Genomic DNA, 18,178 nt, shown 5'->3' with positions numbered 1-18,178 from the left:
GCTCTCACTCTTAGTCTATTTTGCATCTCCCAAAATTATTTATCCTGAGGTAGACCTGTAATAAATTGCTTTCTTTTTATTAATTTATTTTTTTTAAATAAACTGCTTTCTAATGATTCATGAAAAGGACCCATCTAGATTCCCCCTCATGAAAGATATAAACTCAATTTCCTTTCTAATGGTGGGAGAACTTCTAATTTCATGAGAAAATTTTATGCCAAATCTCTGTATCTATCACTTTTCCCTGAAAATTGGGAATCAGAAAAACCAGCATTCACTACTTAAGAATAAACTATAATAGAAATGAAACAAATATCTATCTATCTATCAATATATGTCTTTATATAAACCTGGAAATGATACAACGTTTATTGTTCTTTTGTCATTTTTTAAGCATTTAGGGAATATGCACTAAGTGTATAAGTAGTGTATTGAATAAAGCCATCAAGCTGGATTGTTTCTATTATCACTTATGCATACTAAGAACACATTACTGCCCACAAGTTAAAACAAAATATTTACCTTCACAAAGAAAAAAAATAATTTTATGAATATACAATTACTTTATCAAATCTCAGTTATTTTAATCTTCCAGATTATTTTATTCTCTGTCTTCAACCCTAGACTAATATTGTTCTTAGGGAGTATACACGGAGAAAGTGATCTACTTCTGAGGCAGCAGGCCAAATGAGAAATTCCTCTACATCTTTTCAGAGCTGATCCTCTGAATCAGTCGTCTCAAGGCCCCCATTACCTCCTTATTTCTCATGCTGTAGATGATGGGATTGAGCATTGGAGTTAGGATGGTGTAGAAGACAGCTAGAGCCTTGTCTTCTGTCGGACTTCGGAGGGATCTCGGGCGTAGATAAGTGTAAGCGAAGGGTGCATAGTAGAAAGTCACCACAGTGAGGTGAGTGCTGCAGGTGGAATAGGCTTTCTTCCTCCCTTCTGTTGATTGCATGCGGCAAATGGCAAGGAGGACCCGGCCATAGGAGCATGCAATGCCAATGAAAGGAAACACAATCAAGAGTGTGGTGCTTACAAACACTGTGTACTCATAGATCCAGGTGTCCATGCAGGCCAATGTCAACATGGCTGGGACATCACAGAAGAAATGGTTAATGGCTCTGGATTGACAGTAAGGTATATTGAGGGCATATGCAGTGTGGGCACAGGAGTTGATTGAGCCCATTATCCAAGATCCTGTTATCATCAGCACACACACTCTTTTGCTCATACGAATGGCATAGTGGAGAGGAAAGCAAATAGCCACATAACGATCATAGGCCATTGAGGCCAATATTAATCCTTCTCCACCTGCTAAAGTCAGGAAGAAGAAGCTCTGAACCCCACAACCAATGAAAGAAATAGACTTGTTTTCAGAGAGATAATTAGAAGCCATCTCAGGGACAATGGTGGAGATGTAGCTCAGGTCCATGAGGGAGAGCTGACTAAGTAGAAAATACATGGGTGTGTGGAGATGGGTGTCTAGGAAGATGAGGATGATCATGCACAAGTTGCCAAAAAGCGCCATTAAGAAAATGAAAACAATGAGAATGAAGAAGAACAGGCCAATTCTTGATGGTGGAAATAACCCCAATAGGAAGAAATCTGTAGAATTTGGGTTATTATTTTCCATGGGGCATTACTTTTGTTTCCCTAAATAGACACACATTAAATATAGAAAAATAAACACTTATTAATTTGTTATTTTAATTACCCTGTGATTTATTCAGGAATCGTTGCAGCTTTAAAATAATAATAATAATAATAATAATAATAATAATAATAAATACCAACAATAATAACAAAATACAACTATTTTGAAAAGAAAAACATTTTTCCTCATAGATAAAATTTTTATTTTGTATATTATAAAATAAATGTAGATGTTTATTTTATCCACATATCCAACGTAAAAATATTTTTAAAATATTTTAAAGAAATCTGCAAATTTGTAATGACTTTATTAAGATATGTTTACTTTATTTTCCTACATAAATTTAACTATTATCAAAGGCAGACGTTACATCTCGTGTGTAGGCTTTATTAATCAATATAAATAAACTAAATTACAGACTCATATTTGAATGCATTTTTATAACACTTAGGGGATGATTTGTTATAATTAAGCCCAACATTTCTGAAACTATGGTAGTCTATTGGATCATATTGCAGACATATATTCATTTCTTTGGAATTCTGTTCAAAAATCTTGCCAAATCAAGCCTCTTAGCACCACATATCATTTTTTTTACTGCTTTTTCCTCCAGAAATATACAATAAATTATTTTTGCCAAATACTATTTACACAAAACAATTTTCTTCTTCCTCCTTACCCAAATTCCAAAAGCACTAGTTAAGTAAACACTTTTCATGAGAACTTATTCTTCAATTTTTTGTAGCTTATATGACTACATTCAAGTTCTTAAAAAAAAGATGTACATTCTGTTCATCTGCTTCTCAATAGTTATATGATGTTATGCATTGTGTTATGGTACATTTTCTTACTTATTCCTTTTTTGCACTTTTTTGTTTATGTATATTCAAAGCTATTTCCATTTCTAGATAAATGTGAGTTTAACAAATATATGTATCACCCTTCTCTCATACAGTTCAGTTAGTATAATAACAAATAATTAGAAGGAGGAGTTAAAATGGAAGAGAATTAGGGGGACCTTAAACTTGTCTGACCCCCTGAATATATAGAAGACGCAAGAGAATCCCTTACTTCAGCAATGGAAGAACTAAAATCTAGTCAGGCTGGGATTAAAAATTCTATAACCTACATGCAGTATCATGTGGAGGTCATAAAAATGAGGATAGATGAAGCAAAGGAATTAATCAGTTTTGCAGAAATCTGTCGCCTACATGCATAATGAAATAGCAGGAAAATAAATCAAGGGACTGATTCCATTTGTAATTGCACCAAAAGCAATAAGAAAATAAGGAATAAACTTATCCAAAAAAGATAAAAGATCTGTATCAGAAAACTATAAAACATTTATGAAAAAAATTGAAGAGGACACAAATAAATGGAAAAGCATTCCATGCTCATGGATTAGAAGAACAAACATTTTTAAAATGTCTAGACTGCTCAAAGCAATCTACACATTTAATGTGACCCCTATCAAAATACCACCACTATTTTTCACAGAGCTAGAACAAACAATCTTAAAATTTGTATGAGACCATAAAAGGCCCTGATTAGACAAAGCAATTCTAAAAGAGAGAAATAAAACTGGAAGCATCATGATTCCATATCTCAAGCTATAATACTAAGCTGTAGTCATCCAGACATGATAGTACTGGCACAAAAATAGATACATAGACCAATGGAACAGAATAGAGAACCAAATAATGGACCACATATCCAATGCAAAAAAAAAAGGAAATCTCATCAACAAATGGTTTTAGAAAAATTGAGCAGTGACACACAGTACAGTGAAACTGAACCACTTTCTTACACCATACACAAAATAAACTCAAAGGTACGAAAGACCTAGATGTGAGATAGGAATCCATAAAAATGCTAGGGAAGAACACAGGAAGCAACCACTTTGACCTCAGCATGGACCTCATTAGAACCCCTGAAACAAAGAAATAAAAAGCAAAAATGAACTATTTGGGATTTTATCAAGATAAAATGCATTTTTTAAAAGATTTATTTACTTATTTATGATAGACACACAACACACACACACACACACAGAGAGAGAGAGAGAGGCAGAGACACAGGCAGAGGGAGAAGCAGGCTCCACACCGGGAGCCCTATGCGGCACTTGATCCCAGGACCCCAGGATCATGCCCTGGGCCAAAGGCAGGCGCCAAACCCCTGAGCCACCCAGGGATCGCCCAAGATAAAATACTTTTGCACAGCAAAGAAAACAACAGAACTAAAGGGAAACTTACAGAATAGGAGAAGATATTTGCAGATTACATATATGTTGAAGGGTTAGTATATAAAATCTATAAAGAGCCTATCAAACTCAATATCCAAAAAACAAAAACAAAAAACGTTAATAAATGGACAGAAGACATGAATAGATATTTTTCAAAAGAAGATATCCGGATGGCTAACAAAAGATACTTAACACTCTTCCTCAGGGAAATACAAATCAAAATCATGATGATATACCACCTCACACCTGTCAGAATGGCTGAAATTGACAACACAATAAATAACAGTTTTTGTTGAAGATGCAGAAAAAGAGTAGCCCTCTTTCACTGTTAATAGGAATGCAAAATGGTGCAGCTACTCTGGATAACAGCTTGTATGTTCCTCAAGAAGTTAAAAATAGAGCTACTCAGGGATCCCTGGGTGGCGCAGCGGTTTGGCACCTGCCTTTGGCTCAGGGCGCGATCCTGGAGACCGGGGATCGAATCCCACGTCGGGCTCCCGGTGCATGGAGCCTGCTTCTCTCTCTGCCTGTGTCTCTGCCTCTCTCTCTCTCTCTGTGACTATCGTAAATAAATAAATAAATAAAATTTTTCTTAAAAAAATAGAGCTACTCTATAATCCAGCAAATGCACTACTAGGTATTCACCCAAATAATACAAAAATAGAGATTTAAAGGGTTCAAGCACTCTGATGTTTATAGCAACATTATCAAGTATAGTCAAACTATGGGGAGAGCCCAAAATTTCATTGACTAATGAATGCATGAAGAAGATGTGATATATAGATATAAATAGATATTGTAGATACAGATATATAGTTAGGTATGCTGGAATATTACTCAGCCTTCAAAAATGAAATCTTGCCACTGCAATGATGTGGATGGAGCTAAGAGTGTATTACACTAAGCAAAATAAGTAAGTCAGAGAAAGGCAAATACCATATAATCTGACTTATTTGTTGAATTTAATAAAGAAAACAGATGAAGATATGGGGGGAAAGTAAAAGAAACAGAGGAAAACAAGCCATAAAGGACTTTTAATGATAGAGAACAAACTGAGGGTTGATGAAGGGTGGTGGTTGGGGGCTGGGCTAAATAGTAATAGATATTAAAGATGGCACTTGTGATGAGCCCTGGGTGTTGTATGTAAGTGATTAATCACTGAATTCTACTCTAGAGAACACTACTTCACTGAAGTTAATGAAATACCCATGAAGGCAAAAGAAACAAAAGCAAAAATGAACTATTGGGACTTCATCAAGATAAGAAGCTTTTACACAGCAAAGGATACAGTCAACAAAACTAAAAGAAAACCTATAGAGTGTGAGAAGATATTTGCAAATGATGTATCAGATAAAGGGCTAGTTTCCAAGATCTATAAAGAACTTATTAAACTCAACACCAAAGAAGCAAACAATCCAATCATGAAATGGGCAAAAGACATGAACAGAAATCTCACAGAGGAAGACATGGACATGGCCAACACACACATGAGAAAATGCTCTGCATCCCTTGCCATCAGGGAAATACAAATCAAAACCACAATGAGTTACCACCTCACACCAGTGAGAATGGGGAAAATTAGCAAGGCAGGAAACCACAAATGTTGGAGAGGATGTGGAGAAAAGGGAACCCTCTTGCACTGTTGGTGGGAATGTGAAATGGTGCAGCCACTCTGGAAAACTGTGTGGAGGTTCCTCAAAGAGTTAAAAATAGACCTGCCCTAGGACCTAGCAATTGCACTGTTGGGGGTTTACCCCAAAGACACAGATGCAATGAAACGCAGGGACACCTGCACCCTATGTTAGTAGCAGCAATGTCCCCAATAGCCAAACTGTGGGAGATGTGTCGGTGTCCATGGAAAGATGAATGGATAAAGCAGATGTGGTTTATGTATACAATGGAATATTACTCAGCCATTAGAAATGACAAATACCCACCATTTGCCTCAACGTGGATGGAACTGGGGGGTATTATGCTGAGTGAAATCAGTCAATCGGAGAAGGACAAATATTACATATTCTCATTCTTTTGGGGAATATAAATAATAGTGAAAGGGAATAGAAGGGAAGGGAGAAGGGAGAAGAAATATCAGAAAGGGAGACAGAACATAAAGACTCCTAACTCTGGGAAACGAAGTAGGGGTGGAGGAAGGGGCAGAGGGTGGGGGGTGGAGGTGAATGGGTGACGGGCACTGAGGGGGGCACTTGATGGGATGAGCACTGGGTGTTATTCTGTATGTTGGCATATTGAACACCAATAAAAAAAATAAGTTTATTATTAAAAAATAAAAAATACAATTATCTTTTATCGTTAAAAAAAAGAAATATTTTAATAAGTAAATCTAAGTTTAAAAAATTGGTAAGGAGACCAGAGGGTGAATTCAGAGATGAAAAAATTAAAAATTTTTTCATAGAAGAAATTTTATGAAACAATCACGTAAAAGGAAAAGAATAAATGACATCTTGAGATTATTCAACGTGGGAATGAGTGGTCACAATAACCAGAAAGAATATCATCAATAAGCAAGCCCAGCACATGCCAAAAAAGGATTGCAGTGCTTCATTATCTAATACTCTTCTAGAACCAAAGCCATCAGACTTTTGAGGAAGTTCTTACACCAAAGACAGGCGCACACACACACACACACACACACACAGATACATACACACCCCAATATAAAAATTATTAGGATAAATTCAATAACACTTTAATATAAAAGTATGTTTTAAGAGAAATATGGGAAGATGTTAAATCCAAAGTAAAAATATCATGTGTTATATAAAGTCAAAAATGCCAGACAACACTAAAGGACTTCTGGAAATTAAAGGGATAATAATTAATATCATTAATGTAATGGGAATTTCAAAAAATAAGGTGGAGAAAAATCAACCATAAAGAAAACAACCATAATGAAACAAGATTTGAGATTTAGAACAGATAGGAGAACGAGAGGATTAATATAAAATGACCCAACATAGGGGCACTCCATTGGCTCTGTTGGTCAAGTGGTCAACTCTTGGTTTAGGCTCAGGTCATGATCTTATGGGTCATGAGATCGAGCCCTGAGTTGGCCTCTGTGCTCAGTGGGGTGTTTCCTTGAAAGATTCTCTCCCTCTACCCTTTCCCCAACCCACAGAAGCTCTCTCAAATAAATAAATATTTATATACATAATAATTTATGTTTATATTATTATTATTATTATTATTATAAAGATGCCCCAACATATACTTCTGATCAATCTTAAAAAAGAGTGTGACACGAATATTTTGAAATGAATATCATTCAACAAAAACATTCAGAACCATTATATATGAGATACAATGTTCAAATAGTATGCAATAAATACAAGAAATATATGAGAAGTAATCTATTAAATAATATTTTCTTGAAAATACTATATATCCGGGCAGCCCTGGTGGCTTAGCGCCATCTGCAGCCCAGGGTGTGATCCTGGAGACCCTGGATCAAGTCCCACGTCAGGCTCTCTGCATAGTGCCTGCTTCTCCCTCTGCCTGTGTCTCTGCCTCTCTCTCTCTCTGCATCTCTATGAATAAATAAATAAAATCTTTAAAAAAATACTATATATCCTTTTGAAAATAATTTCATAATCATTCTCAATATCACCTAAAAATATCTCAAAATCTTCTTGAGAGAAAATATAGTAAGATGAGTGTAAATATATATAATAATACAAACTAATATCATGTTTACAATACTGTTGTATATTGTATATGCAACCAATAAGTTCTAAAGATGAAACAATGCTGTCAGTGCATGTCCTGGAACATAAAATGGAGTGTAACTATGTTGAATGGGGCAAGAGAGAATAAGGAAAGGTGGTAATGCAGAGACGTGGCAGCACTAAATTCACAGTGGCCTGAGGTATAAATCACAGTCTTGTAATTGGATTTAGGAATCAACCACTAGGAGGTAAGAATCTTGTTTAAAATATCAAAAAAGTTATGGGAAATGTAAAATAATTTGAAGTACTTGTCTTGGAAGTCTGGAGTTGTTGGCTAGGGATCATAATTTTACCTATAGTTTTTTGATGTCGTGTCCATGGATTATTTAAATAAAATATTAAAGTACTATTAAAGTCATTTCAATTAATAATTTGCATTTACTCAAATTATTGCAATTGTAATATCCAAATCTATTGTGAAAAACCTACATCATTGTCCTGGTTATGTAGAGAGCAATTTATTTTCAATTATTATGCAGTCACAGTCAGCTTTCAGAGAAAAACTGGGAGAGCTACTTTTGTGTATAAGTTGGCATTTGGATAAACATTGGACCAGCATATTAAACTGATACCATAGGATATAATTTATATTATTAGTTTCAATTATTGACTAAATTAAAATGTCATATTTGTAGTTATCAAGGAAATTAACATTGGTAGTATTTCTTCTCTTTGTATTTTATTCAGTCTCAGCTATAGCAAAGATTCCATGAAGTAGTTAGTATTATCTCTGTGCAATCATGAGAAAAAAAAACAACACAGAGCAGAAATCCTGAATGGACAGGCTCCTATGGGGATCCTGCTTCTCCCTCTGCCTGTGTCTCTGCCTCTCTCTATATATCTCTCATGAAGAAATAAATACAATCTTAAAAATAAATAAGTAAATAAATAAATTGCATGTTAATATACATTTAATAAGCATTATTTTTTCTTGTGTTATTTTCCCTATGTTTCCATGTTCCTATTCAGTTGCAAACAAAAGTTGAAAAAAAACTCATTTTAGTGATTCATTTATATATAGAAGAAATAGATTTTTCAAACATAGGACCGTTATTATAAGGATGAAGAACTGATTCCCAGTGATTAGAAGTAAATTATTTACAACTATATAGTGATCAAGTAGCAGATCTGGATATGTGTCATCTGGATACTTGACAATATAGAAATTCCTTCTGAATCAAACTAATCTCAAATGTATATCTTTCTGATTGCTAAATAATTCTGGTCATATTAGATTTGGTATGAGTATTTGCATACTTGCAACATGAATGCATTTACCAAAGAAATCTTATATTGCTTTACTGGAGGTTTTAAAAAGAATAAAAACTCCTAACTCTGGGAAATGAACTAGGGGTGGTAGAAGGGGAGGAGGGCAGGGGGTGGAGGTGAATGGGTGATGGGCACTGAGGGGGGCACTTGATGGGATGAGCACTGGCTGTTATTCTGTATGTTGGCAAATTGAACACCAATAAGAAATAAATTTATTATTAAAAAAATAAAAATAAAATAAAAAGAATATCAAGCCAAACTTTTTAAAAGAATATGAATATAAAACAAAAAAAACAAAAACAAAACAAAACTCTACTAATTCTCATATACATTTGGATTGGTTCCTCTTTTTTCAAGAACCTGACATAGTTTAGAGTGCTGAACTTTACCAAAAGTGAACTTCCTTACTCATTCTAAGGAAGGAATCCTATAAAAGACCTATCAGATCAGATTTCCCAGGACAAATTTGAACCTAATGTCTTCACAGAGTCTACCTTCTTTCTTGAAATGTTTGGTCATACTTGTATCTCCATGTACATAGATAATGATTATTTTGCATTGCCATCAGTTATCTAGAACTTACAGTATTGTGAAATGGCTTTCATAGGCTCTGAATCAGATGACCATAGGGAGAATCTTCTGACCAAGGATAGTTCTGTAAAGTGTCTGTGTGGAGTCATACATGAATTATTTTATCCCTTCAAATATTTCCACAACAGATTCTCCTGTAAAGTTGCAATGAGTATATAGTTCATAACACTTCTATGACTTAAGAATTAAAATCATTATTGTTCACAAGCTCTATAACTTGCTAAACAACTAAAAAATACATTGCTTACATATTTAATAAAATTATTTTAAAAAGAGATCTAAAATGCACATGTACATACATCCTTGTAGTTCTTAATATACCTTCATGAAATTCCACAATGTGAATTGGCACGGATAGATAAATAGGAAAATAGGCACTCAGATATTTTGAAAGATACTGATTTATCAGTATTTATCAGTAGATACTTTGAGTTTGGATTCAGATTGAAGATATATCTATTTTGCTTTATTACACAAGCATGCTGCAGATATTTTGGAGTCAATATTATATCTAATTCTAGTTCTGCCACTTAGTAGATATGTAAACTTGGATTAGTAAATTCAATCTCTGAGCCTGTAGATGATAAGTAGAGCAAATCAAAATCACAATGAAATATGATCTCACACTTCTTAGAATGGCTCTTATCAAACAAAACAAAACAAAAACAAGTGTTTCATAGTATTTGGAGAAAAAAAAACTTGACCATTAATCATGGGAATGTAAATTGGTATAGTCATAATGGAAAATAGTATAAAGTTTCCTCAAGAAGTGAAAAATAAAGCTACCATATAATCCAACAATTCAACTTCTGGGAATATATCCAAATAAAATGAAATCAATTACTTGAAGAGACTTTGCATTCCTATAATCATCATTGCAGTGCTATTCATAATACCTAAAATATGAAAATAACCTTACATGTACATTGACAAATGAATGGATAAATGAAATATATCATAGCAACCACAACATATGAACAGACCTGGAGGACATTAAGATATCTAAATAAACCAGAGGCAGAAACACATATATTGCTTAATTATTTTTGTATGTGGAATCCAAAATAGTCAAACTTTAGAAGTAGAGGGTAGGATGGCGGTTGTCAGTAGGTAAAGGGAGGAAGAAATAGAAGGATGTAGGTAAAAGTCTACAGTTTCCATTATACAAGATGAATAAGTTCTGAAAATCTAATAATGTACCACAATATATAGTTAACACTGTGTGTATGAAATTTGCTACGAGAGCAGCTCTCACCATTTGGTGATATTTTCACCAAGCAAAAACATAAAAATAAAAAGTAACCATGTGAATTGGTGGATATATTAACTAGCAGTGATTTTTTAATGTGCAAGTATATTAAGTTATAAGTTGTGTACCTTAAATATATATAGTTTTTGTCAATTTACCTCAATAAATCCGAAAAAACAAGTTATTACAAGATTGAATGTGATAATTTATACTGGTGTGAGTTATATGAGTGAGCAGTAAACAGTAGCTGGGATATTTTTTGCCATCTTCATCATCATTGCCACTGAAATAAACATAATTACCATTGTGTTATTTTTATCCATATTCCAGTCATCCTTAGATTTCTCAGCGGCATTGTTCCCACATTGTTTCAATGCACTACTGGATTTTCACAAATCAACCTAGGTTGCTAACAGAGATGCAATTCTTATTTCGCTAGAAGGTAGTGGCATGCACAAAATTTTAAAAAAATATAATTCCAAAATTAAACATGGAATGCAGTACAATTGGGTGAAATTTATGTTGAAAAAAAGAACCATAACATATCCACTATTTTTATGAATTCCTGAATGATTTCCAGGTGTTGTTTAAATTAAGAAAATATATTATTCCCTCCATAGATAAATTTAGAAATTACTATTTGATCTTTATTACAAATTCCCTTTTATGTCTTTGAATAAAATCTAGGCAAGAAATCCTTTAATTAGAAAAGGCAGATTCATATAAAGTGTGAATAAAGTAAATTTACTCAGGGAACCATTTAACCAATTTGTACTCATTGGCAAAACAAAATCTCACAAAAATACAGGTAAGAAATGTGTGTGTGTGTGGAGGGGGCGAGATTACTAACTATAACTACTGCTGATAAAGAAACTTCTACATACTATTTTTTAATTGACTTTCATGTAAGCCCATCTAAAGCCTATCCCAATATGACTCAATCCTGTCTCTTACAAGGACCCTCATTTCCTTCCTATCCAGAGAACACATTTATGAAATAGCTTCAAAATCACTTTTTTGTTGTAAAAAAATGCAGTTGTTCCCACTCAAACTCCATTTAAAATCTTCTGATTCTGAGCTTGATGACTCTTACATACATTAATGTCACTCATTTCCTAAACTATTCATCTTAAATCTAGAATGAATTCAACCCAGTCAATAATATACCATCCCAAAATAATTAACTCAATAAGATCAAAAGCTATGTAATCACATCACATGCTTGTATAAAAACAGCACCGCTTCTGTAGAGTAAAATTTATGCTACATTTGCCATGCTAAAGTATTCTTTATTTACCTGCAGTATCCCTCCTCTGTAGAGGATCCATTACAAGCTCTGGACACTATGTGTTACTTCCCCATTCTCAATGGAAAATATGTATCTCTCAAATTCAGTTCTTCTAAAAATATCTTGATTCAGACAAATAAAATTTCAAATTTGAAGTTTCACTTGCATTCATATAAATATATAATATATTTTTTTTCACGCAGTTATTATTTTTAAAGTGACCATATTGTCATGAATATAGTATCATTTACTGTAGACCTTAGCTTTTCAGAAGAAATTTGGGAAAGAAGTTCATAGATGCTCATAGGCAATATCAGCCATTGATTATATTATCAAATTCATCATATTTCACTGCTAATTCACAATAGATTATTAGGAATAACACCAATTATTTCCATAATTGTTTAATAATTAATGTTCTGGGTATCAAGAGAGCTTTATTTTTTCAAGTACACAAGTGTTTAAGCAATCCGTTATTTTTAAAGTTTTAATTATGTTTAGATATATAATATATATTACATATAATATTTTTATATCTTTAATATCTTTTAAACTCATTTTTGTGACATACAATTTTGTTTTGAAATTCTGTCATTAATGAGATGCCTGGATATAGCAATTGCTTATTCTACTGTTTATAAAAGGTAGTTCTTAATTTTAAATAAAATTATTTTAAAACACTTGCAAAAGTAATTCAACTCAAATGAGAAATAAAAGACCAATTAGGACATGCACCTTTTATTACCTCCTACTTTTACAAACTTACTGGTTTGGATAGCTGACAGTGGTCCTATAGTCATCATATGAAGAGAATAATTTTTCTGAGTAGATATCTTTCAGTATTTTTCAAACCAATGTATATACTCATGTCTCATCCCTGTGGTTGACATTTCAGATAACTCCATGAAGACTCAGCAGCTATCATGACTTCAGGAAATCTTTGAAGATTAAGGATAATGCTTGGTGTTTTTTGTGTGTGTTCACTTGAGAATGCCCACTGAGACTTGAATCATGTAGGTTAAATCACCAATTGCTCAGTATGGCCTTAGGCCAAGAAAAGAATAATTTGTTAGATGTTTAGATGTTTCCACAGATGTGTTTAAGGTCAATTCTGTGGGGGAAAAATATATTGTATTCAGACTTTTGAATATTATATCTCTAAAGTTATATGAAGTCATATATATTATATGTTATTATTCAGTAAGAATGAAATGATGAGTCTAGTATTCCTTTATTTTGAAGTTTGGAGTATGTTGCTATAAAGTTTCATACTCTGAAATGGGATGTGGTAAATGCAATATAAACACACAAAATTAAACTTTTATAATATCACACAATTTGCATGTGATCTTTAATTTCTTTTAATATTACCATTTTTTATAATACATTTATTTTTATTGGTGTTCAATTTGCCAACATACAGAATAACACCCAGTGCTCATCCCATCAAGTGCCCCCCTCAGTGCCTGTCACCCATTCACCCCCCCCCCCCACTCCTCCCCTTCCACCACTCCTAGTTCGATTCCCAGAGTTAGGAGACTCTCATGTTCAGTCTCCCTTTCTGATATTTCCCACACACTTATTCTCCCTTCCCTTAGATTCCCTTTCACTGTTATTTATATTCCCCAAATGAATGAGAACATACACTGTTTGTCCTTCTCCGATTGACATATTTCACTCAGTATAATACCCTCCAGTTCCATCCACATCGAAGCAAATGGTGGGTATTTGTCATTTCTAATGGCTGAGGAATATTCCATTGTATACATAGGCCACATCTTCTTTATCCATTCATCTTTCGATGGACACTGAGGCTCCTTCCACAGTTTGGCTATTCTGGACATTGCTGCTACTAACATAGGGTGAAGATGTCCCGGCGTTTCATTGCATCTGTATCTTTCGGGTAAATCTCCAACAGTGCAATTGCTGGGTCGTAGGTCTATTTTTAACTCTTTGAGGAACCTCCACACAGTTTTCCAGAGTGGCTGCACCAGTTCGCATTCCCACCAACAGTGTAAGAGGGTTCCCTTTTCTCCACATCCTCTCCAACATTTGTGGTTTCCTGCCTTGTTAATTTGCCCCATTCTCACTGGTGTGAGGTGGTATCTCATTGTGGTTTTGATTTGTATTTCCCTGATAGCAAGTGATGCGGAGCATTTTCTCATGTGCATGTTGGCCATGTCTATGTCTTCCTCTGTGAAATTTCTGTTCATGTCTTTTGCCCATTTCATGATTGGATTGTTTGTTTCTTTGCTGTTGAGTTTAATAAGCTCTTTATACATCTTGGAAACTAACCATTTATCTGATATGTCATTTGCAAATATCTTCTCCCATTCTGTAGGTTGTCTTTTATTTTGTTGACTGTATCCTTTGCTGTGCAAAAGCTTCTTATCTTGATGAAGTCCCAATAGTTCATTTTTGCTTTTGTTTCTTTTGCCTTCATGGATGAATCTTGCAAGAAGTTACTGTGGCCGAGTTCTAAAAGGGTGTTGCCTGAGTTCTCCTCTAGGATTTTGATGGAATCTTGTCTCACATTAAGATCTTTCATCCATTTTGAGTTTATCTTTGTGTATGGTACAAGAGAGTGGTTTAGTTTCATTCTTCTACAAGTGGATGTCCAAGTTTCCCAGCACCATTTATTGAAGACACTTTTTTCCAGTGGATAGTCTTTCCTCCTTTGTCAAATATTAGTTGACCATAAAGTTGAGGGTCCAGTTCTGGATTCTCTATTGTGTTCCATTGATCTATGTGTCTATTTTTGTGCCAGTACCACACTGTCTTGATGACCACAGCTTTGTAGTACAACCTGAAATCTGGCATTGTGATGCCCCCAGCTATGGTTTTCTTTTTCAATATTATCCTGGCTAATCGGGGTCTTTTCTGATTCCACACAAATCTTAAAATAATTTATTCTAATTCTCTAAAGAAAGTCTTCGGGATAAATTTTAGTGTATTTGATATAAGGATGGCTACCCCTGCTTTCTTTTGAGGACCATTTGAATGGTATTTGGTTCTCCAACCTTTTATTTTCAGGCTGTGGGTGTCCTTCTGTCTAAAATGAGCCTCTTGTAGACAGCAAATAGATGGGTCCTGCTTTTTTATCCAGTCTGGAACCCTGTGCCTATTGATGGGGTCATTAAGCCCATTCACGTTCAGAGTTACTATTGAAAGATATGAGTTTAGTGTCGTCATGATATCTATTCAGTCCCTGTTTTTTGTTGATTGTTCCATTGGACTTCTTCTTAAAGAGGAATTTTAAGAGTCCCCCTTAAAATTTATTGCAGAGCTGGTTTGGTGGTCACATATTCTTTAAGTTCCTGCCTATCTTGAAAGCTCTTTATCTCTCCTTCTATTCTGAATGAAAGTCTTGCTTCATAAAGGATTCTTGGCTGCATGTATTCTCATTTAGGACCCTGAATATAACCTGCCAGCCCTTTCTGGCCTGCCAGGTCTCTGTGGAGAGGTCTGCTATTAATCTAATATTTCTCCTCCATAAAAGATTTCTTGTCTCTTGCTGCTTTATGGATCTTCTCTTTATCTTTGGAATTTGCCAGCTTCACTATTACATGTCGAGGTGTTGAGTGGTTTTTATTGATTTTGGGGGGGGGGAATCTCTTTATTTCCTGGAAATGAATGCCTGTTTCCCTTCCCAGATTAGGAAAGTTTTTGGCTATGATTTGTTCAAATACACATTCTGGACCTCTGACTCTTTTGGCGCACTCGGGAACCTCAATTAAACGTAGATTTTTCTTCCTCATGCTGTCATTTATTTCCCTTAATCTATCCTCATGAACTTTTAATTGTTTGTCTCTTTTTTCCTCAGTTTCCCTTTTTGCTATCAACTTGTCTTCTATATCACTCACTCGTTCTTCCACCTATTTAACCCTCGTCGTTAGGACCTCTAGTTTGGATTGCATCTCATTCAATTGATTTTTAATTTCTTCCCGATTAGATCTAAATTTTGGAGTTATGAAGTCTCTTGAGTCCTTTATGTTTTTTTCTAGAGCCATCAGTAGCTGTATAAATGTGCTTCTGAATTGGCTTTCTGACATTGAATTGTAATCCAAATTTTGTAACTCTGTGGGAGAGAGGACTGTTTCTGATTCTTTCTTTTGAAGTGAGGTTTTCGTCCTAGTCATTTTGCTCAGTGCAGAGTGGCCAAAAACAAGTTGTATGGGGAAAAGGAGAAAAAGAGAGAAGAGAAAGAAGAAAAGAAAAAGAGGAAAAGAAAAAAAGAAAAAAAGAGGAAAAAAAAGAAAGAGAAGAAAAGAAAAAAGAAAAAGAGTGAGGGAAGCAAACAGAAATAAAAAAAAAACGGAGGGTATCTTTTGATTTTGTATACTGTAAATACCTCAACTTCCCCTGGAACTTTACAATGCTGCTGGGTCAATAATTTGTTTTTCCCCTCTCTGTCTAGCTGGTCTTCTGGGGGAGGGGCCTGTTGTGCTGATTTTCAGGTGTGAGCACTTGGGGGAGCTGCTCTGCCCCCTGCCTGGTGCAGCGCTCAGTGGGGGTTGTTTACCCCGTGAGGCCGCAGGAGGAACAACGCCAGTGGCGGGGCCAGCTCTGGAGCCCTGGAGTCAGCTCCCTCAGTAACTAAGGAGCTCTCCGTCTGCAGGTCCTGGAGGCTCCGGGGCGGGGCCACTGATCTGCTCAGCTCGGGGCAGGAGCGTCCTTGCTGTCCTGGGCCCTCCCGGCCTCTGCCTGTCCCAGGGGGAGGCCGGATCCTGGGCTGTGTCCCGGCGTCCTGTTCCCGGGGCCTGCGCTGGTGGATTCGGGCTCCCGCCCCGCAGCCCCCTCTGTGGAGCCGCCCCCGAGCCCCCGAGCTGCTCCCGCCCCGCACCCCCCTCCGCAGAGCCGCCCCGAGCCCCCCGAGCTGCTCCAGGTCCCGCCGTGCGCGCTGCAGCCCTTAGGGAGCTCGGCGCACTCTCCCGGGGCGCAGGTGTCTGTTAGTGTCCCCGGGAGCCCGAGCGCATCCCCGCCCTCCTGGGTCCTGCTCCACCTCCCTGCGAGCCCCTTTCCGCCCGGGAAGGTCGGTGCAGCTCCTAATTCTCTGTGACGGGGCTCTCCTGTCCTGGGGACACTCGCCCTGGCCTCAGCCCGGCTCCTCGCAGGGCCCCTCCCCCTTGGATGCCTTTTGTTTCTTTTTTTTTAATGTTTTTATTTTTATTTTTATTTATTTATGATAGTCACAGAGAGAGAGAGAGAGGCAGAGACACAGGCAGAGGGAGAAGCAGGCTCCATGCACCGGGAGCCCGTCGTGAAATTCGATCCCAGGTCTCCAGGATCGCGCCCTGGGCCAAAGGCAGGCGCCAAACTGCTGCGCCACTTAGGGATCCCCCTTTTGTTTCTTTATTTCTTTTTCCCTGTCTTCCTACCTTGATAGAAGCACGAACTCTTTTCACTGTAGCATTCCAGCTGTTCTCTCTTTTTTATTTTATTTTATTTTATTTTATTTTATTTTATTTTATTTTATTTTATTTTATTTTATTTTATTTTATTTTATTTTATTTATTTATTTATGTTTTTTTGCTGTTCTCTCTTTAAATCTTTGTAGTACAACTTGAAATCCGGCATTGTGATGCTCTCGACTCTTTTACAGTTTTTCTGGTCTCTTTTCGTTGAATTCTGCTTGAATCTTTATTAACTCTCCTCTTTTGCTTGGTATAGGTTTTATTTGCTGTTGTTTCAACAGTTCGTTTAGTGCAAGGTTTGCTTGTTTTTTTGAAAATTTTTTCCATTTTTTTGAGGGATGCTTGTATTGTGATGTATTTCCCCCTCAGGACTCTTTTGCTGTATCCAAAGATTTTCAATGGTTGTATGTTCATTCTCATTAGTATCCATGAATCTTTTTAAGTCTTCTCTAATTTCCTGGTTGGCCCTTTCATATTTTAACACAATGCTCTTTAATCTCCAGTGTTTGAGTTTCTTCCCAATTTATTCCTGTGATTGAGTTCTAGTTTCAAAGCATTATGTTCTGAAAATATGCAGGGGACAATCCCAATATTTTGGTATTGGTTGAGACCAGATTTGTGACCCAGTATGTGGTCTATTCTGGAGAAAGTTTCATGTACACTTGAGAAGAATGTGTATTCACTTTCATTTGAATGTAAAGTTCTGTAATATCTGTGAAATC

At 35.8% G+C, this 18,178-nt stretch overlaps 1 protein-coding gene across 1 annotated transcript; it reads right to left on the bottom strand.

Moving 5' to 3' along the window:
• Window positions 1-700: 700 nt before the first annotated feature.
• OR2L3 (olfactory receptor family 2 subfamily L member 3) lies at window positions 701-1,639 on the bottom strand. Its single transcript, NM_001388538.1, has one exon. The coding sequence runs from the start codon at window positions 1,637-1,639 to the stop codon at window positions 701-703; it is 939 nt and encodes a 312-aa protein (NP_001375467.1).
• Window positions 1,640-18,178: the final 16,539 nt, after the last annotated feature.

This window comes from Canis lupus, chromosome 14 (genome assembly GCF_011100685.1).
Source record: "Canis lupus familiaris isolate Mischka breed German Shepherd chromosome 14, alternate assembly UU_Cfam_GSD_1.0, whole genome shotgun sequence".
Taxonomy (NCBI): domain Eukaryota; kingdom Metazoa; phylum Chordata; class Mammalia; order Carnivora; family Canidae; genus Canis; species Canis lupus.
This window is presented reverse-complemented; position numbering and strand designations above follow the sequence as displayed.

What these genes read in the sequence shown, in the direction of transcription:
- OR2L3 (NM_001388538.1), bottom strand. Translation starts at nt 1,639, where the DNA reads ATGGAAAATAATAACCCAAATTCTACAGATTTCTTCCTATTGGGGTTA.